Source organism: Typopeltis vanoorti, chromosome 13 (assembly GCF_054136105.1).
Source record: "Typopeltis vanoorti isolate ZY-2024b chromosome 13, IOZ_Tvanoo_1.0, whole genome shotgun sequence".
NCBI lineage: Eukaryota > Metazoa > Arthropoda > Arachnida > Uropygi > Thelyphonidae > Typopeltis > Typopeltis vanoorti.
In genome coordinates this window covers 57926811-57948938 of record NC_143561.1, presented here as the reverse complement: position 1 = coordinate 57948938, position 22128 = coordinate 57926811, and the positions used below count along the sequence as shown (strand labels likewise).

Below are 22128 nucleotides of genomic sequence, written 5' to 3'. Positions count from 1 at the left end.
TCTTGGAGATTCCTTTATGGAAAGAATTATCTTTCCTTCTTTCCACTCCATCAGAACTTGCCAGAGCTGTGAATTGGATGAGACAGATTGTCAGAAGTTCTGCCAATTAACTTGTATAATTTTGTAACACAGGCTGAAATGCCATCCAGTTTTGCTGTATTCACATTCTCAGTGTGCTGAGCACCTCTAGTTCTTTTACCTCAAATCTGATCAGCTTCTCTCTCTCATTCAATGACAATTTTGCATTTGTAGATCTAGGCCTTGACTAGATCAGCTTGTAATGCATCATTTCAGTGTCATCAACCCAACCGTTAGGTTTTTCAGAAAACATGACTTAAGAGTTGAAAAAGTTTATTACCAGTGATCCATATTATTTGAGTCGATATTGTTTATTGTGTAAATGATAAAGCAAAGATAAACCATTAATACAATTGTAAATAGCATTTGGTGAAAAGCTGTAACTAAATGTGGTATATTTATTTTTCTTTCACTTTATTTTTATGTGCTGGAATTTGTTAATATAGTCCTTGACTGAGAGTATTACTTACTGTGATTAATTTGTTTGAAGGTTTCCACCCAAGTTGAAAATCTGCATAAGTCAAGTGGTGCTTAAACTATTTTTGGCTGTTCATTTCAACAAGTTCTGCTCATGAACAGAAAATTTTGAGAAAATGAAAGTTTTAGTATCTTATTGAGCACATAAATATAAAAGCATATATAATTGTAAGAAAACATAAATAGCATTACATATTCATTATGAATATGTAATACTGTATTTAAGTCTGTACCACTAGTCTTTTTTCCCCCCTTGGCACTAAACAGTTTGTACCATATATTAGCATCTTGGGTTTTCTCTCGTATAAGCATAAGACTTATCAGCATTTGTTATTGCATCTCTTCAGTTGAAATCTAATAATTTTTCCATTTCTTATCTCTTAATATGCCTCCTTTTTTGGAAGTGATCCTGAATTGGATTTGCTGAACTTTTTCATCTGCTTTTTAATGAGAACTTTATCTTTTATAATTTTAACAGTTGATTCATTTATTTCATAAAGGATGCACAATGTCTATAAATTTATTACCTCCTTCATGGATAATAATTTCCACTTAGTCTTTATAATTGCATTGCACCTCTTATTAGTTTACTTAAACTCTTAAAAGTTTAAGAAATTTATAAGAGAGCTTATGAGAATAAACTTTGCCATCAGTGTGTTGCCTTAGTTTGCATTACTTCAAAGACAAACTCTGCTCAGGAGCCTGTATGTTTCCTCAGTAAACTGCAAATAAGGGTGCTTCAGAACAAAGTTTGCATCTTTTACCAAGGTAACTGATGCTGAAGGTTATAATTCTCCTAGGCTCTAGTAAATTTTCAAAACTTAATTTTCTTTCTATAGTTTGGCTATAAAATAGCTAGATCCATAATATTGTGCATTTTTTAATATCTTACCTATGCTATATTGAATCCTTTTGGTTCTTATTTGTCTTCTGTTATGTTAATAAAATGGTGTTGCTAACCATAAGTTGAAGTATAATATACAGCAATTCAGTAGCAAACTTGTTATTGAATCTATATATATATATATATATTTTTTTTTTTAAATTCTCATATTCTGTTATTATAATTAACAATATTTGTAAAAAAAAAGAGCCAACCTTGCATATCATAGAACAAGTGAACTTTTTAAGAGCTGGAAACCAACAAACAGAATAAAGAAAAAAAATCAACAATGCATGAAATCATAGAAAATAACATTCCCTAGAATTGTCCAAATAAAATAGCCGACTACCCAGCATTTCCTCCAAATCAAGAAAAGAAAAATATAGTTATCTACTCTGAAATAGGGAAACATGAGAAAAAAAGCCTAGAAAACCCTGAAATCTTGAGATCATTAGCCCTTTCAAAAATAATGAAATATGGACCTGACTCAAAGATCTACACAGATGGCTCCAAAAATCCAAATGGCAATTCTGGGAGTGGCGTACTCATTTAAGGCTCTCATAATATAGAACTAAAAACAACTAACAGTACTGGATGCAAATCATACCATGCAGAATTAATAGCACTTAACACAGCACTGCAATATTTGGACAAACAAAACCTGAAGGAGTTTATATTTTTCACAGATTCCTTAGCAGTCCTTCAAGCTATTAAGAATTGCTACACTAGCCATCAAGAAATACTTAGAGACATAGCCAAAAAACATAAACAAACTACATAAGGATTCCGAAATAATCTTCCGATGGATCCCATCCCATGTGGGATTAAAGGGAAACGAAACTGCAGATAAAGTAGCAAAAATGTCGCAACATCAAGTGATACCACAGATTTCGATCTTTTTAAAACCACCCAAAAAGAAAACATAAAAAGAACAATTCTTCAGGACATGACTCACCACTGGCAGAAAATCCAGGAGCTACCATCAACTCCAAGTTTAATCACGGTGCCACTACCATGATCTCTCGCCTCAAGACCGGCCACACAAGACCAATCAAGTTTAGCAATGGCATAAAAGTCTTTCCCACCTGCAAATTCTGTAACATCGAGGAAGCATCACCAATGCATTTGCTAAACTGTATGAACATTTCCAAATGTGAACTCTATAACAATCCAGAAAAGGTGCTGTATAAAATACATGAACTTGACCTCTATGATCTGGTGTAATAATAGCATGGGATAATAATAATAAAAGAATTAACAATATGGGTGAATATTATAAAAATGTGTAATAAACCCTGTTTAGTGGATAAACTGGTTTTGAATAATTTATTTCAAATTTCCTATCTGAATACTGCTTAAATTTAAGAGTAAAGGATTTTAAATGAAGGATACCTACTCAGATAGGAGTAGTGAAATTATTAGCTTTTCTATTAAATAATATATTATAATATTAATATATAAACTCTTAGACATTTCATGTCTTTCTAATTTTTCAGCAACAAGAAAATTTGGGGTGACAGTAAGTGCCAAGATGTGCAATGTTTTTTAAATTATTGAAATTTTCCTTTAATTCTTTTAAAAAAATGCCTTCTTTACAGAGTGACCAGGAGCCTGAACAGATCTGCAAACTTTTCATTGGTGGATTAGATTACAAGACAACAGAGGAGTCATTGAAAGCACATTTTGAACAATGGGGTGAATTAGTTGATTACGTAGTGATGAGAGACCCCAACACAAGGAAATCTCGAGGATTTGGATTTGTTACATATAAGAAAGCTTTTATGGTTGACGATGCCCAGGCTGCTGGACCACATAGGGTGGATGGACGAGAAGTGGAGCTAAAGCGAGCAGTTCCTCGTGAGGTATAGTTGCATTTTTTAATTTTTTTTCAAAAATGACTTGAAAGATATGAAATAACCTATATCAAAAGTTTTCTCCTTATTCATGTATAGAATAAGACATTTTTTATTGGCCCCACACCCGAGGTTCCATGACCTATGATTATCATGTGGATGAGTGAGAGATGGAAGAAGCAAATGTGTTGACGTGTATTTTGAAAACCTGAAGGTTGTTAATTGCAAGTATTTAAATTATTAAAGATAGTATAATTAACACCTTTTTAATTTATTTTTTTTGCATTCTCACGCTTAATTTCCCAATAACTTCTCTGGGCATACCTACTGATAATGCATAAGTAGGTATGCCCAGATGCATACACATGCAGGATTGGCCAAAATTCACCTGACAGTTAAATTTAAGTATTCATCAATAAATTGTGAAAATTACATAAAATATATTGCTCGTTTAAACCTATTCTAATAATGACTGGTGGCTTTTAGCTAACCTGGTATATGTATTGTGATGGCATAATCAGAATTAGGACAGAGAGGAGTTTTGTCAGTAATTTTTCTCCTTGTATTTTATTCTTTCTGAGTATTTCCTGAAATCAGGCGCTGGTTTTACAAACCCTCACACTTTCCAGAATATTAACGTCGTGTTTCTTCCTAGTTTTTTTCATATCATTCTGCCATTAATGCAGTCTGGTTATTCTGTTAATTATGGTCTGTGGTGTGTTTTATTTCTAACCCATCACTGATCCATAAGATACCGTTGGTTCTGAAGGCTATTTTTAACACCGACTTATGTGGAATAATTATTTGACTTTCCACTATACCAGTTTTGCATATCATCATCATCAAATTCCTGCCATGTACCCTCAAGGGGTGTACAGGATATGATAGTACTACATGAAAAAAATTACATCACTATTAATTTCCTATCTACAATTTTCCTCCAAATCAGTCTGTTACTTGTCAATACTCCAACATTATCAGATCTTATATTTCTATCGTCTAAGGCACTTTGTACCGTATCAATCCACCTATATCTTGGTCTTCCTCTGGGTCGTTTTCCTGGCAGAGAACACTTGTTTTGCTAATCTTTCCTTGCCCATTCTGTTTAAGTGACCATACCACCTGAGATTAGCTCTGCTAACACATTCCTGGATGCTGACAATGTCAAGTTCTTTCCTAATATCCTCGTTTTTAATATGATATTGCCATTGATGCCATCTGTTCATGCCTTTAATCTTTCTCAGGACTCTCATATCTGCGGTCTCTAGTCTTTGGTTAAGGGTTTTTCTTCTGACCCAGCTCTCAGATCAATAAGTTAAAACTGGTTTGAACACTGTCTTGTACACAGCTAATTTAGTGTTCTGACTAATTTCTCTCTTATTCCATATGAATTTATTCAGTTGACTTCCCACCATACCAGCTTTGCTAATTCTGTTGTCTATTTCCATATTCAATTTACCATCTTCAGTAAAAATTGCGCCTAAATAGCTGAAATGTTTTACTTGTTCCACAGGTTCTCCATTCACAACACAGTTGACATTTTCAATGATTCTGCCTATTTTCATTGTCTTTGTCTTTTTATTGCTGACCTTCATACCATATCTATTACAACAGCTATTCAATTTAGTCAGAGAATCTTGCAGACTTGTAGCAGATTTATTTAGAAGTATAACATCGTCTGCATAAAGCAAAGAGCTGACATTAACATCTCCAATTTTGATATTATGTTTAATACCACTTTCCTTCATAATGTGATCCATATAGATAATGAATAACAGAGGGGATAATGTACATCCTTGTCTCACACCACATTTAACATTAAACCATCTTCCTGTACTTCAATTCTAACTGCTGACTTACAACTCAAATAAAAACTAAGTATTGCTTGATATAATACCCCATTGACACCTATAACTGCAGCGTATTGAATAGCTTCTCTCTCTCTCTCTTGGCACCTTGTCATATGCCTTTTCCAAATCGACAAAACTTAAATACAGATCTTTGTTATATTCCCATGCTTTCTCGACTATTTGTCGTAAAGTGAAGATCTGATCCTGACAGCCTCTATTTGGCCTGAATCCAGCTTGTTCTTCACCAAGCTTTTCTTCCACAATTCTTCTCAACCGTTTCTCAAGTATACTTGCATAGATCTTGCCAGGAACTCAGTAGGGAATTACCTCTGTAATTCTCACATTCAGTTTTATTTCCCTTTTTATATATGGGTACTATGAGAGCTCTACTCCAATCATCGGGAATTCGTCCCTCTGTCCAGGCTTTCTGAACTATGCAGTGCAGCCACTGTAAGACTCTTATACCACCATACTTCAGCATTTCTGGTCGAATATCATCTACTCCTGCTTCCTTTCCACATTTCAAGCCTTTGGCTTTTTCTACTTCGATATGTATTCCTGACTGCATACCTGGTGAGTGTTTTTTACCACTGTGCTGTCATCACTGCTTGTTTCATTTAGCAGTTTTTCAAAGTAATTACTCCATACTTCAAGGATATCTTTTTCTCCAGTTTGCATGTCACCTTTATCATCTCTAATTCCTTTTACAGCACTCTTTCCTCCATTCTTAAGCTTCTTCAACAACCTCCAGAATATTTTGCCACCTTCTTGATATTTGTTTTCTATATTCTTGCCAAAGTCCCCCCCATGACTTTTGTTTAGCTAGTTTTACACAGTGTTTAGCATTCTTGCATTTGTCTCTATATTCTCTAAGAGCACAACCTGACTTATTGGACAGGAACTTTTGATATGCTTTCTTCTTTTCCTTCACTGCCTCTTTAACTTCCTGTGTCCACCAGGGAGTTCTGATTTTTTTATCCTTAGAGACAACCTCACCACATGCCTCTCTGGCAGAATCAATGTTTTCTTCAGAGTTTGCCACTGAATCTCCAAGGTTTGATTCCTGTTCTCAAACTCTTTCATTTTTTCTTCAATAATCTTTGTGTATTTTAGTCTACAGTTCATATCTGAGAGCTGCTCAACTTTTATTCGCTTTAAAACTTTCTTACATGTTATTCTTTTCAGTATTAAATTAAATTTTATCCTGCTCAAGACTAAATAGTGATCACTTCCAATTTCAAATCCTCTGTACACTCTGGTGTCCTGCACCAGGGAGAAAACATCACTATCAACAATAACATAGTCAATGAGACTTTCTTATTCCTAGCCTCTTCTCTCCATGTGAATTTGTGCACATTTTTATGTTGGAACATGGTGTTAGTAATAACTAGTCCATGTCCTGAGCAGAAATCCAACAGATATTTGCCATTATTATTAGCTTTGCTCTTTTCTCCAAATTTTCCCAAAATATTTTTGTATGTCTCACAATCATTTCCTACTTCGCTATTTAGATCCCCAACAAGGACCAACTTTTCATTTTTCACCGTGTCAGTTGCTTTTTCTAAAGCCTCAAAAAACTCCTCCACTTCTACCTTAGTAGAACTTTCTGTGGGACCATAGGCACAAATAAGTCTCATTGTCCAGTTTCCCATTCTCATATTTGCCCACATTACTCTACTTGAGACTGACTGTCATTCAAGAAAATTAGCCTCGTATTTTGTGTTGAATACTATTGCTGCTACTCCTTTTCCTTGATTGTCATTGCCTGAATATAACATTTTGTATTTATTGCTCAGAAAGTTCTCACCAGTTTTGGTCTTTTTTGTTTCAGTCACCCCTATTATGTCGATCTGGTACTTATCTAATTCCTCAGCTAGCTCCATTTCTTTGCCATTCAGGCTTCTTACGTTGATAGTACCGATCTTTAACTCTGGTGAGGTTGAGTTGGGGTTTGTTTTCAGATTTGTTCCAGTAGCTGACTTTTCGCTGTTCGCCCTGGTGAAAACAACGGGGGGCCTTGTTTAACCAGGCGAAACGCCCCAGCAGGCATGAAATTCTGTCATGTTGTACCATCATTTTTTATTTTGGTTTAACCAATAAGAATACAATTTGGTCGGCTAAATCCCAAATTGCCAGCCCATCCTTGTTCCTTCAGTATCCAAGTAGATACCCAACAGGGTGCACCACGAGAAGGTGAGGATTGGACATTAGGTCAGAAGCCCTGGTCGGTTCTCTGCATTCCTTTAAAGGCTATGTGGAGGTCTCCTCTCAGTTATACAGCTTTGACCCTTAAGCAACCCCAGTTTTGCATATTTCCATGTTTAATTTATCATCTTTCTTCAAAATTCTTCCTGCTACATATCATATTTTCCATGTCCCATTTTTGTAGGTTTTTTTGTTACAATTCAGTAGTTTTTCAAAGAGTAATATATATTTGAATAACTTCATTAAAATGCCTAGAAAGTACAGTCACATGAACTTGTGCAAACAGTGATGAATTTTTGTAGCTATGCAGTTAAGCAAATTAATTTAGTGCTTGCAATCCTACAGGTTATACCTAGTCCAAAAAAGGGTAAAATCAGTATGAGAAATATTACATTAGTGGGTTAAACCCTCAAAATGTCACTATCCAAACTAAAGTGGAAATAGACTGCAACTTCATTTGAATTTCACTGACTGGACCAGTGTGACATAATTTGTTTATTAACTGTATGTATGTATAGTATTCTAGTAGCTGAAAGGATAAGCATTTAGGTTGCTCTTATAGAAATATTTAGCATGCAACATATAAGATCTTTTAACAAAGATGCTGTCACCAATTTTAAACATCAAATTAACAGTTTGTGTGATGTGACTTGCTATTGTGATCACAGACTGCTACGTGCATTGAAACTTGTACACAAAATGTTTTTCATGTGCTGGTAAAAATTACAGGGAATATTGCTAATTAGTGTTTCATATCATGAAAATACCAATGGCTTGACAATGTCGGTCACTCATATAGCATAATAATAATAACATCCAAGCACATTTTTACATATCAGTATATATGACTAATGTGCTAGTTTCAAGTTTTTCTTTTTTTGGGGGGGGGGGGTAGAATTTTCATCTAAAATATTTATTAACTGTGTCTTCATGATATTGAAAATATCCCGAAAGTTTTTTTTTTCCAATGATTTATGTATATATACACACCTAAACCTCTTTTTACGCAATAGATACGTTCCTAAAAATTATGCTTAAATAGAATTCATGTAAAAAAAACTACTGACTCCATAGAAAAAGTGAAGATTAGTTCCAAACCTGAAATATAAGCAAAATAATGAAAAAAACAAACATTAAATTCATTAGGATCATAAACTTTAAAAAAAAAAACGTATTCGTTTCATTTGTTTGCTAAGGATTCTATAAAAAAAATTATGTTATTCGCTCTCAGTTTCTGACCATAAATGCAAAAGTTTTCGTGAGACTGTAATATCACTAGAACTACTAGATATGGTATTATCGTCGTTGATTTCCGCCTCAACTAGTGGAATTCTTGTCATGTCTTGATCAAAAATACCACTGGTTGTTTCAGTAGTTTTAGGCATGAACTCTTTTATTAATTGCTGTGTTGATGCCTTAGATAAGTCACGGTATAATTCTTTGTATGTAGACATTAACAACTTAAGTTCACGTGAAAACTTCCCAGCACTTTCTTCATTTGGATCATGTCGGGCAAAATAATTGCCTAAATTACTGTCCAGTTTAACACCTTCTTTAATAATATCAGCAGTAAAAGTAGGATTATCTTGATCATTATCGTTAACTTTTTCGCTTTCAGGAGTCTCAGAAACAATCTCCACTATTTCATCTTCACTAAGAGGTTATGTTAGGTAACAAAGCATGGTTGTAATTAACAATTCTTCAATATCTGCCGACGTAAGATCATCGAATCCTTCTCTGCCAATTTCACATGCCAAACTTATTATAGAGTAGCCATAGTATTCAACACAAAATACGAGGCTAATCTTCTTGAATGGCAGTCAGTCTCAAGTAGAGTAATGTGGGCAAATATGAGAATGGGGAACTGGACAATGAGACTTATTTGTGCCTATGGTCCCACAGAAGGTTCTACTAAGGTAGAAGTGGAGGAATTTTTTGAGGCTTTAGAAAAAGCAACTGACACAATGAAAAAGGAAAAGTTGGTCCTTGTTGGGGATCTAAATAGTAGAGTAGGAAATGATTGTAAGACATACAAAAATATTTTGGGAAAATTTGGAGAAGAGAGCAAAGCTAATAATAATGGCAAATATCTGTTGGATTTCTGCTCAGGACATGGACTGGTTATTACTAACACCATGTTCCAACATAAAAATGTGCACAAATTCACATGGAGAGAAGAGGCTAGGAATAAGAAAAGTCTCATTGACTATGTTATTGTTGATAGTGATGTTTTCTCCCTGGTGCAGGACACCAGAGTGTACAGAGGATTTGAAATTGGAAGTGATCACTATTTAGTCTTGAGCAGGATAAAATTAAATTTCATATTGAAAAGAATAACATGTAAGAAAGTTTTAAAGCGAATAAAAGTTGAGCAGCTCTCAGATATGAACTGTAGACTAAAATACAGAAATATTATTGAAAAGAAAATGAAAGAGTTTGAGAACAGGAATCAAACCTTGGAGATTCAGTGGCAAACTCTGAAGGAAACATTGATTGATTCTGCCAGAGAGGCATGTGGTGAGGTTGTGTGCAAGGATAAAAAAATCAGAACTCCCTGGTGGACACAGGAAGTTAAAGAGGCAGTGAAGGAAAAGAAGAAAGCATATCAAAAGTTCCTGGCAAATAAGTCAGCTTTTACTCTTACAGAATACAGAGACAAATGTAAGAAAGCTAAACAGTGTGTAAAACTAGCTAAACAAAAGTCATGGGAGGACTTTGGCAAGAATATAGAAAATAAATATCAAGAAGGTGGCAAAATATTCTGGAGGTTGTTGAAGAAGCTTAGGAATGGAGGAAAGAGTGCTGTAAAAGGAATTAGAGATGATAAAGGTGAAATGAAAACAGGAGAAAAAGATATCCTTGAAGTATGGAGTAAGTACTTTGAAAAACTGCTAAATGAAACAAGCAGTGATGACAGCACAGTGATAAAAAACACTGACCAGGCATGCAGTCATGAATACATATCCATACTTGAAGTAGAAAAAGCCATCAAAGGCTTGAAATGTGGAAAGGCAGCAGGAGTAGATGATATTCGACCAGAAATGCTGAAGTATGGTGGTATAAGAGTGTTACAGTGGCTGCACTGCATAGTTCAGAAAGCCTGGACTGATGGACGAATTCCCGATGATTGGAGTAAAGCTCTCATAGTACCCATATATAAAAAGGGAAATAAAACTGAATGTGAGAATTACAGAGGTATTTCCCTACTGAGTGTTCCTGGCAAGATCTATGCGAGTATACTTGAGAAACGGTTGAGAAGAATTGTGGAAGAAAAGCTTGGTGAAGAACAAGCTGGATTCAGGCCAAATAGAGGCTGTCAGGATCAGATCTTCACTTTACGACAAATAGTCGAGAAAGCATGGGAATATAACAAAGATCTGTATTTAAGTTTTGTTGATTTGGAAAAGGCATATGACAAAGTGCCAAGAGAGAAGCTATTCAATACGCTGCAGTTATATGGTGTCAATGGAGCACTATATCAAGCAATACTTAGTCTTTATTTGAGTTGTGAGTCAGCAGCTAGAATTGAAGGAAGTACAGGAAGATGGTTTAATGTTAAATCTGGTGTGAGACAAGGATGTACATTATCCCCTCTGTTATTCATTATCTATATGGATCACATTATGAAGGAATGTGGTATTAAACCTGATATCAAAATTGGAGATGTTAATGTCAGCTCTTTGCTTTATGCGGATGATGTTATACTTCTAAATAAATCCGCTACAAGTCTCCAAGATTCTCTGACTAAATTGAATAACTGTTGTAATAGATATGGTATGAAGGTCAGCAATAAAAAGACAAAGACAATGAAAATAGGCAGAATCATTGAAAATGTCAACTGTGTTGTGAATGGAGAACCTGTGGAACAAGTAAAACATTTCAGCTACTTAGGCACAATTTTTACTGAAGATGGTAAACTAAATATAGAAATAGACAACAGAATCAGCAAAGCTGGTATCTTGGGAAGTCAATTGAATAAATTCATATGGAATAAGAAAGAAATTAGTCGGAACACTAAATTAGCTGTATACAAGACTGTGTTCAAACCAATTTTAACTTATGGATCTGAGAGCTGGGTCAGAAGTAAAACACTTGACCAAAGACTAGAGACCGCAGATATGAGAGTCCTGAGAAAGATTAGAGGCGTGAACAGATGGCATCAATGGCAATATCATATTAAAAATGAGGATATTAGGAAAGAACTTGACATTGTCAGCATCCAGGAATGTGTTAGCAGAGCTAATCTCAGATGGTATGGTCACTTAAATAGAATGGGAGAGGAAAGATTAGCAAAACAAGTGTTCTCTGCCAGGTTGGCAGGAAAACGACCCAGAGGAAGACCAAGATATAGGTGGATTGATACGGTACAAAGTGCCTTAGACGATAGAAATATAAGATCTGATAATGTTGGAGTCTTGACAAGTAACAGACTGATTTGGAGGAAAATTGTAGATAGGAAGTTAGTAATGATGTAACTTTTTCATGTAGTACTGTCATATCCTGTACACCCCTTGAGGGTACATGGCAGGAATTTGATGATGATGATGATGATGAACTTATTATATTGGGGAATTCTGCAGTATGATTGAAGGGAATAGGAGCATTCTCTTTAATACATGCAGGTCAAATAGCTTTCCAGCATGCATTCATAGTTTCTGGTCTCAATTCAGATAACTATAATCGAACCTGATCAACACAATCCATAATTGAAAATTTTTTCCACACATCCATAACTGACAGTGTTTCATCATTTAGCTTGTTCACAACGTACTGAAATGTTCGTCTGACATAATGTTTTAAAAGTCAAAATTATATGCTGATTATACCCAGAGGTTGTAGCAATGATGTGGTTGGGCAGTAGGAAAAAAAATGCATATTTGGGTGTTCTACGGCAGGATGACCGGGTGCATTATCAAGAATCAAAAGCACTTTAAATTCAAGACCCTTGTCATTCAAATACGTCTAACTTCTGACACAAAATGTTTGCAGAACCACTGAGGGAAAATATCAATGGTCATCCAAGCTTTTTTGTTGGCCATCCAATGAACTGGCAATTTTTGAAAATCTACGCCTTTCATTGGCCGTGGTCTTGATGATCGATTTGTGAGCAGTGGTTTTAACATCTGATCTCCTAAAGCGTTCAAACAAAATAGGAGTGTTATGTGATCCTTTGCTGCTTTGAACTCACCTACAGTTTTTTGCATTTTTGATACGTAAGTTCTGTTTGGCTTTTTTTTTTTTTTTTTTTTTTTTTTTTTTTTTTTTTTTTTTTTTTTTTTTCCAGAAAAGACCTGTTTCATCCATATTCCAAACTTGTTCGTGAGTGTAATCTCCATCTTCAATTATTTTAGCAAGTTTTTGTGGAAATGCTTTAGCAGCTCTTTCAACAGCAGAAGCTGTTCCACCTTTAATTTTTATATTATGAAGAAAACATTTTAAATTTGGTTTTCATTATTTCACGGCCCCCTTGGGAGCCACTGCCCACAGTTTGGAAAGCACTGGTGTAGAAGATATTATGATAGTACTACAAGAACTCACATCATTACTAACTTCCTATCAACAGTTTTCTTCCAAATAAATCTGTTATCTGTCAAGACTCCAACATTATTTCAGATCTTGTATTTCTGTCTTCTAAGAAACTTTACTGTATCAATCCACCTATATCTTGGTCTTCCTCTGGGTCTTTTTCTACCAACCTGGCAGAGAACACTTGTTTTGCTAATCTTTCCCTCTCCTATTCTGTTTAGGTGACCATACCATCTGAGATTAGCTCTGATAACACATTCCTGGATACTAACAATGTCAACTTCTTTCTTAGTATCCTCATTTTTAATATGATATTGCCATTGATGCTATCTGTTCATGCTGCTAGTCTTTCTCAGGACTCGTATCTGTGGTCTCTAGTCTTGGAAGTGTTTTGCTTCTGACCCAACTCTCAGATCCATAAGTTAAAATTGGCTTGAACACTGTTGTATATAGCTAATTTAGTGTTCTGACTAATTTCTCTCTTATTCCATATACATTTATTTAGTTGACTTTCTACCATACCAGCTTTCTTGATTCTGTTGTCTATTTCCATATTTAATTTACCATCTTTACTAAAAATCATGCTCAAGTAGCTGAAATGTTTTCCTTGTTTTATAAGTTCTCCATTCACAATGCAGTTGATATTTTCAATGTTTCTAGCTATTTTCATTGTCTTGTTATTGCTGACCTTCATACTATATCTAGTACAACAGTTATTCAATTTAGTCAGGGAATCTTGCAGACTTGTAGCAGATTTATTTTAGAAGTATAATATCAAAGCAAAGATCTGACATTAACATTGCCAATTTTGATATTTGGTTTAATACCACTTTCCTTCATAATGTAATCCATATAGATAATAACAGTGGGGATAATGTATACATCTTGTCTGACACCAGATTTAACATTAAACCATCTTGTACTTCAATTCTAACTGCTGGCTTACAACTCAAATAAAGACTAAGTATTGCTTGATATAATGCACCATACAACCATAGCATTTTGAATAGCTTCTCTCATGGCACCTTGTCATATGCCTTTTCCAGATCTACAAAACTTAAATACAGAACTTGGATATATTCCCATAATTTCTGAACTATTTGTGTAAAGTGAAAATCTGATCCTGACAGCCTCCAGCTTTTTTTTTCCACCAAACTTCCCTTCCACGATCCTTGTCAACCATTTCTCAAGTATACTTGCATAAATTTTACCAGTAGGGAAATACCTCTGTAATTCTCATATTCAGTTTTATTTCCCTTTTTTGTATATGAGTAGTATGAGACAGCTCTATTTCAATCATCTGAAATTAGTCCTTCTATAAGACTTATATCTCCATACTTGAGGGTTTCTGGTAAAATATCTTCTCCAGCTTCCTTTCCACATTTCAGGATTTTGCTGGCTTTTGCTACTTCAATTATGGATATGTATTCCTGTCTGCGTACAGTTGTGGCACAGGCAAAAGCCATGCATATCAAGATCTGTGTGATCAATTAGAAACAAAGGAAGGACAGAAAAATTTACCAACTAGCAAAATGTAGAAATAAAGCAGCAAAGGACATCTTGCATGTGAGGCAGATCAAAGATGCTGAAGGAAGAGTATTATGAAGGGATGTGGACATAAGAAACAGATGGAGAATATACTTTGAGGTACTTTTGAATGAGAAAAATGCAAGAACTCACAGAGAAGATGGGCATCCTTCTGAGGAGATGGTGAAGAACATGAGTAGAGTGGAAGTGATGGAGGCCATGAATAGGATAAGGAATAGAAAATTGGTGGGCCCCGACAGGATTCCAGTGGAGGCATGAAAGGCACTGGGGGGGAATTGACCTGCTGTGGGACCTGTTCATGAAAGTTTGCCAGCGGGAAAATATACCCGAGGAATGGAGGGAGAAAGGGCATGCACAAGACTGTAAAAATTACAGAGGAATTAAGTTGATGTCCCACACAATGAAAATCCTAGAAAGGGTTCTTGATGGAAGATTGAGGAAGGAGGTGGAAATGGCAAAGGAACAATTTGGCTTCATGCCTGGTAGATCAACAACAGATGCTATCTTTGGGTTACGGCAGATGATGGAAAAGTATCGAGAGAAACAAAGGAAGCTACATCTGACATTTATTGATCTGGAGAAAGCATACGATAGAGTGCCAAGGCAAATAGTCTGGAGGTGTCTGAGGGAGAAGAAGGTTCCGGAGAAATATGTCAGGTTGGTGCAGGAGATGTACAGAAATGTGAAGACAAGTGTTCGGACCTGTCTGGGACAGACAGAAAGTTTTCAAGTTACAGTTGGCTTGCATCAAGGGTCAGCATTAAGTCCATTTCTGTTTAACATTGTGATGGAGGTGAGAGAAGATGTGCCTTGGACAATGTTGTATGCAGATGACATCTTGCTATGTGCAGATTCAAGAGAAGAAGCAGGAACTAAACTGGAAAGATGGAGAAAAGTACTGGAAGAGAGAGGTATGAGACTGAGCAGCAGTAAGACAGAGTATATGTGTTGCGCAGAGGGCGACGGACAGGAGACAGATCTGGAGCTGGAAGGAAATGTCATCAGGAAGGTGAGAGACTTTAGATACTTAGGTTCAACAGTGGAAGAAGATGGAGGAGCTGAGAAGGAAGTGGGATGCAGGATACAAGCGGGTTGGAGGAACTGGAGGGAGATGGCTGGAGTGTTATGCAATAAGAGGGTGCTGATCAATCTGAAAGGCAAGATCTATAGGACAGTAGTGAGGCCAGCTATGACATATGCTATAGAAACTGTGGCCCTGAGGAAAAATAACATCAGCAGGATGGAAATAGCAGAGATGAGAATGCATAGGTGGATGTACGGTGTGACCAGAAAGGATCGTCTGAGAAATGACTATAAGGGGAACAATGAAAGTTACGAACTAACGAGTGAAGATACAGGAGGCAAGGTTGATGGTTTGGTCATGTGATGAGGAGGGAGGATGAATATGTGGGAAGAAGGTTAATGCAGATGGATGTGCAAGGAAGGAGGAAGCATGGGCGGCCAAAGAAGAGATGGAGGGAGCTGGTAGAAGAGAACTTGAGGATGAAGAAATTGGATATGGTGACAGCCCAAGACAGGGGGATGTGGAGGAGACTCATCATCAATAGTGACCCCACTTAAGTGGGAGAAGCTGCAGAAGAAGATTCCTGTCGCATGCCTGTCAGTGTTTTTTTACCAATGTACGGTCTTTTTTCAAAATATGAGGATGGTCTGAAAGGTTCTTGGCCTCGACCATAGATGAGAACACTATCAGCAAGATTTTTTTTTCTCTCCTAAAATGATACATCTGTCATAAGCATCCATGTGAAATTGCAAGTCATTCTATCAAGTGGTTTGTTTTATACAGCTGCCTGAAGCAAAAGTGTTATCTGTATCCCTTGAAATGCATAAAATTGAGTATTATGCGGTTTTAAAATTCTTTCTAAAAGAAGGTTTAACCCCAAAGGAACTTCATTCAAAGTTCATAAAAGTTAATGGACACTCTTCTTCATTTTCAACAATTAAGAAAGTGCAGAGTTTTTTTAATACCACTTTCCTTCATAATGTGATCCATAATGTACATCCTTGTCCGACACTAGATTTAACATAAAACCATCTTCTTTTACTTCCTTCTGTTCTAACTGCTGACTTACAACTCAATAATGCCCCATTGATATCATATAAGTTTGTTATATTCCTACGATTTCTCAACTATTTGGCCTGAATCCAGCTTGTTCTTCACCTAGCTTCCCTTCTCAACCATTTCTTAAGTACACTTGCATAAATCTTACCATGAAGGAAATAAAAATAAAAAAAAAATAAAATAAAAAAAACCAAGTCCTAACATTCAATTTTATTTCTCTTTTTTGTATATGGGTATTAAAAGATCTCTACTCATGTGGAATTCATTCCTGTGTCTAGACCTTCTGAACTATGCAGTGCACCCACTGCAGAATTTATACACCGTCTTTCCAAATGGAAACCGAACTTTTAAAAAATAGAAGAAACTAGTGGAGCCACCTGTTGTATCTTTTTGTTGTCGAAAGCGGCAACCTTCATTAGTGTTGTGTCAACTGTTTATGACATTTATTTCATTAGAAGCTGAGTTATGGTGCCAAGAGTGACAGTGTGTTTTGATGAACAGTCGGAAAATGGGTTTCAGAGAGCTGCAATCGACTTTTGTGTTAAACTTTGTAAAAGTTTTACCAAAATGCATCAAATGCTTCAAAAAGGATATGGTGGTGAATGCTTATCCCGTAATCAACTTTATGAGTGGTTTAAGTGATTTTAAAGTGGTTGTGAGATGCTTGAGGACGAAAACCCGGGCTATCGATAAACTGGACTGAGCGAAGTTAACATCCAAAAAAGTGTATGCTTTCATCAAAGAAAACCCGAAATTGTCCGTGAGATTGATTGAAGATGAATTGGGGATTCCCGAATCAACTGCACAACATTTTGACTGAGAGTTTGGGTCTTCGTAAATTGAATTTGCGATTTGTTCCCCACAAGTTGACCAACGACCAAAAAAATGTATCGAATTCAATACTACAAGGACCTCATTAAAACCGCTCGTAGGGACTCAGGCTTCCTTGAAACTATCATTACTGGTGACGAAACGTGGTGCTTTGAGTATGAGCCAGAAACAAAGTGCTGAGTGGAGACCCAGAAGAGGGGCATCTGAAAAAAAGTCGCTTGGAGAAGTCAAAAATAAAATCAATGCTGATTTGTTTCTACGATTCCAAGGGCATTATCCACAAAGAATTCATTCTACATGGCCAAACGGTCAATAGTGAGTTTTATCTCGAAGTTTTGAAGTGATTGATAGCAAGAATTCGTTGCGTACGGCATGAATATCATGATGCATTCAGCTGGTCGCTTTTGCACAATCTCATTGTGAGGCAGTTTTTGAGCAAAACCCATTTGTGTGTTGGATCATTTGCCATATTCACCTGATTTAGCACCCTGTGACTTCTTTCTCTTCCCCCGACTTCATTTGCCGATGAAAGGAAACTGATACAACTTTTAAAACGTAACCGCGATCCTCAGCAGTATCCCAAAAACTGGTATAAAAAATGAATTAATTGACTGTGCCAAACACTATCGAAGCTGAGGGAAGAGTATATTGATTTAAATAAATGATTTGAATAATTATAATTGGCCTGTGTTTACTTTTCTATCAAAAGTTTGGTTTCTTTTTGGACAAGGTGTACCTGCATATACTTGAGCATTTCTGGTCGAATATCATCTACCCCTGCTGCCTTTCTAGATTTCAGGCTTTTGATGGCTTTTTCTATTTCAAGTATGAATGTATTCCTAATTGCATGCCTGGTCAGTGTGTTTTTACCACTGTGCTGTCATCACGGCTTGTTTCATTAGCAATTTTTTGAAGTAATTACTCTATACATCAAGGATATCTATTTCTCCAGTTTTCATGCCACCTTTTTCATCTCTAATTTTTTTATCGCACTCTTTTCCTCCATTTCTGAGCTTTTTCAACATCTTCCGGTATATTTTCCACCTTCTAATTGTTTTCTTTCAAAGTCTTCCCATGACTTTTGTTTAGCTAGTTTTACAATGTTTAGCTTTCTTACAATTGTCTCTGTATTCTGTAAGAGCATAAGTTGACTTATTTGCCAGGAACTGTTTGTGTATTTTAGTCTACAGTTCACACCTGAGAGCTGCTCAACTTTTATTTGCTTTAAAACTTTCTTACGTGTTCTTCTTTTCAGTATGAAATTCAATTTTATTCTACTCAAGAGTAGATGATCACTTCCAATTTCAAATCTTCTGTACACTAGTGTCCTGTGTACCACTGAGAAAACATCACTATTAACTATAACAGTCAATGGGGGTTACTTATTCCTTTCCTCTTCACGTGAATTTGCGCAAATTTTTATGTTGGAACATGGTGTTAGTAATAACCAGTCCATGTCCTGAGCAGAAATCCAAGAGGTATTTGCCATTATTATTAGCTTTGCTCTTTTCTCGATATTTTCCCAAAATATTTTTATGTCTCACAATCATTTTCTACTCTGCTATTTAGATCCCCAACAAGGAAAACCACCTTTTCTTATTTCTTCGTGTCAGTTGCTTTCTCTATAGCCTCAAAAAATTCCTCTCCTTCTACCTTAGTAGAACCTTCTGTGGGACCATAGGCACAAATAAGTCGATATTGCATGGCATTCAAGATTAGCTTCATATTTAATGTTGAATACTATAGCCACTCCTTCTTTCCCTGATTGTTATTGCCTGAATATAGCATTTTGTATTTATTGCTTAGAAAGTTCTCACTAGTTTTGGTCTTTTATGTTTCAGTCACCCTTATTATGTCAATCTTGGTACTTATCCAATTCCTCGGCCAGCTCCATTTCTTTGCCATTCGGGGTTCTTATGTTGATAATAACGATCTTCAACTGTTGAGTTGTTGTGTTTCAATATTTGTTCTGGTAGCTGACTTTGCTGTTTGCCTAGGTTCCCTGGTGAAAACAACAAGGGCCTTGTTTAATTGAGCAATGCCCAGCTGGTATAAAATTTTGTACAATTTTGTATTGTGGTTGAAGCCAATAAGAATACAGTTTGGTCGGCTAAATCCCAATTTGCCAGTCCATCCTCATTCGTGCAGTATCCAGGTAGATACCTAACGGTGCACCACAATAAGGTGAGAATTGAACATTAGGTCAGAATCCCTGGTCGGTTCTCAGCATTCCTAAATTTAAAGGTTATGTAGAGGTCTTCTCTCAGTTATATAGCTTTGACTCTTAAACAATATAGTGGCAGTGCTGTGGGTGGTGGCTGGCGACATTCAGCAGTTGACTTAAATCTATCGTCGCAAGTGCACGTGCAAACTGTTCTCTTGCTCAATCACCTTTCCTTCATTTTACTTTAATTTAGATACCTATAAGGTTTTATTATATTCAGCCCTTTATAGAAAAGAGAAAGACTGATAAAGAAATCAGCAGTAATAAAAAAAGAAAAGTACTTACATTAGAGGAGAAGTTAGAAGTAATTAATGATCTCCTTCAACTAGAAGAACATCGTGCATATGAAAACTTTGATTTTGGGGGAGACCATACTCCTACCAGGCACGTCCCTTGGGTAGTGGATGTGGGAAACCCAAATGGGTTGCTCTGAATAAAGAGGCATCGACCAAAGGATGTAGCAGATGCATGGGAATCTGGCTACATTATTATGCCAGTAACTTCTATGAGCCGGAGAAAGTCTACAAACCAAGATAGTGCTACTGCGTACGGGACAGCTGATACGCCTACTCGAAGACCACATAGAGTTGGCGAGAAATCAGCAATGTGGTCAGCAGAGGACGTGAACCATGTAGCCACCCTCAACATAAGATGATTATACCGATCTGGAAAATTGTAATTGGTCCAGGAAAATTTTAAAAGGCTGAAATGGGGTATTTTAGGTTTATCAGAGACACATTAGTGCAGAGATGGATTTACCAGAAGGAAGACTATACTTCTCAGGAAGAAAAGATAACATACACATTGAAGGAGTTGCATTATTAATTGAGAAGAAACTTGCACACTCAGTAATTGAAATAAAACTATTGTCTCCTAGAATAATCGCAGCCAAACTTCAAGCAAAAGAAAAGGTCAAACAATTAAAATTCAAATGCACCAGGCAGTAACCATTTGGAGGAAGAAATTGAAAATTTCTATGAACTACAACAGGAAATAGAGAACTGATGATAGTGATGGGAGATTTTAATGCTAAAGTAGGACAGTTCACAACAGACAAAAAAGATGTGATGGGGAAATTTGGATACAGAGAGGTTAACGACAAAGGAGAACAATTATTTCACTTCTGTAAAGCAAACAATCTAATGATTGCAGATGCGTTGTTCTATCAATACCCTAATAATAAATATACATGGACATCCCCAGGTGGTAATATAAAGAATTGCATAATAAACAATAGAAAAGATCAGTAAATAATGTATTAACATTAAGTTTTGATTTCCACAAAATATTAACTGCCAAAGTGAAGATAAAATTCAACAGGAAAAACAATATCAGAAAAGAAGAAAACATCAACTTATCAAAACTAAAAGATAGCTCAAGCAGAAGTCAATTTTTAGAACGGATGTGCTTGAAATTAAAACCCGCCATCTTCCAGAACAACAGGAAATACTGGGAAGAAGGAAAAGAAAGTGTTATCAGTTGCAAAAGACACTATAGGTACCAAACCCGAAATAAACAAACAGTGGATAACCCAAGAAATCCTAGCTACAATAGAAGAAAAAAGAGAGGCCAAGATACATGTAAACCAACAAAACAATGAAGAGAATTGAGAAAAATACAGAGCACTAAAAAATAAAGTTGATAACCTGTGCAAAAATGGTTAGAAGAAAAAGCTAAGAAATGCCAAGAAGCATACCAACAAAACAATCTAAAAGTCTTCCATGACATTATAAGAGAAAATTACAAAAAAAATTCTCAGCAACAGCAGTAACAATGATAAACAACAAGATGACTGAAACTTTCACCAAGGAAACAAAACTACAATGCCAATAAGGGAAGAAAATGATATGACCACCCAAAAATTTTACAAGAAGTTAGATATGCAATAAAACAGATGAAAAACAAAACTCCAGGCATTGATACTATCCCTACATATGGAAACAACACATCAATAGAATATTTAATAACCTAATTTAATACTACAAACAGGAGAGATCCCAGATGACTGGAGAACTGGAAAGATCATCCCAATATACAAGAAAGACAAAAGAGGCTACAGAAATTAGATCAATCAATTTACTCTCCCACACCTATAAAATATTTGTAAGAATTATACCAAATAGATTAAAAAACACCTATGAAAAACTGATAGGCATGGAACAAGCTGGTTTCCAAAGAAACTATTCAACACTAGACCAGATTTTCACATTGCACCAACTAGCAGAGCTCAGCTGGGAAGACCATAAAGAACTATATTGTTGTTTTGTGGACTTTAATCAAGCTTTTGGTAGCATCAATAGAGAATTCCTTAAAGTTCTACTAGAAAAATCAATAGATAAATATATAATACAGTTTCTGATAAAATATTACTCTAAGACAAATGCAATAATTAAAAAGGACACATTCACAACAGAACCCATAGAGATCCAAAAAGGAGCAAGGATGCCCATTATTCCCATGCTTATTCAACATATACAAAGTTGTATATATTGAATATACATATTTATATATGTATATATACAAATGTATATTTTGTATATAAACATATACTTTGTATACGTATATATACA

At 35.8% G+C, this 22128-nt stretch overlaps 1 protein-coding gene across 4 annotated transcripts in view; it reads left to right on the top strand.

Moving 5' to 3' along the window:
- The window catches only part of LOC150100187 (heterogeneous nuclear ribonucleoprotein A1-like), a 203991-nt gene that overhangs the window by 15280 nt on the left and 166583 nt on the right, over window positions 1–22128 (top strand). For all 4 annotated transcript variants that reach the window (XR_016549263.1, XM_090403029.1, XM_090403028.1 and 1 more), the window contains exon 2: window positions 3037–3300. Coding sequence is in view for 3 of the 4 variants with exons in the window: in XM_090403029.1 (XP_090259155.1) it covers window positions 3037–3300 (264 nt within the window). In the remaining variant the exon portion in view is untranslated. The remainder of the gene's footprint in view (window positions 1–3036; window positions 3301–22128) is intronic.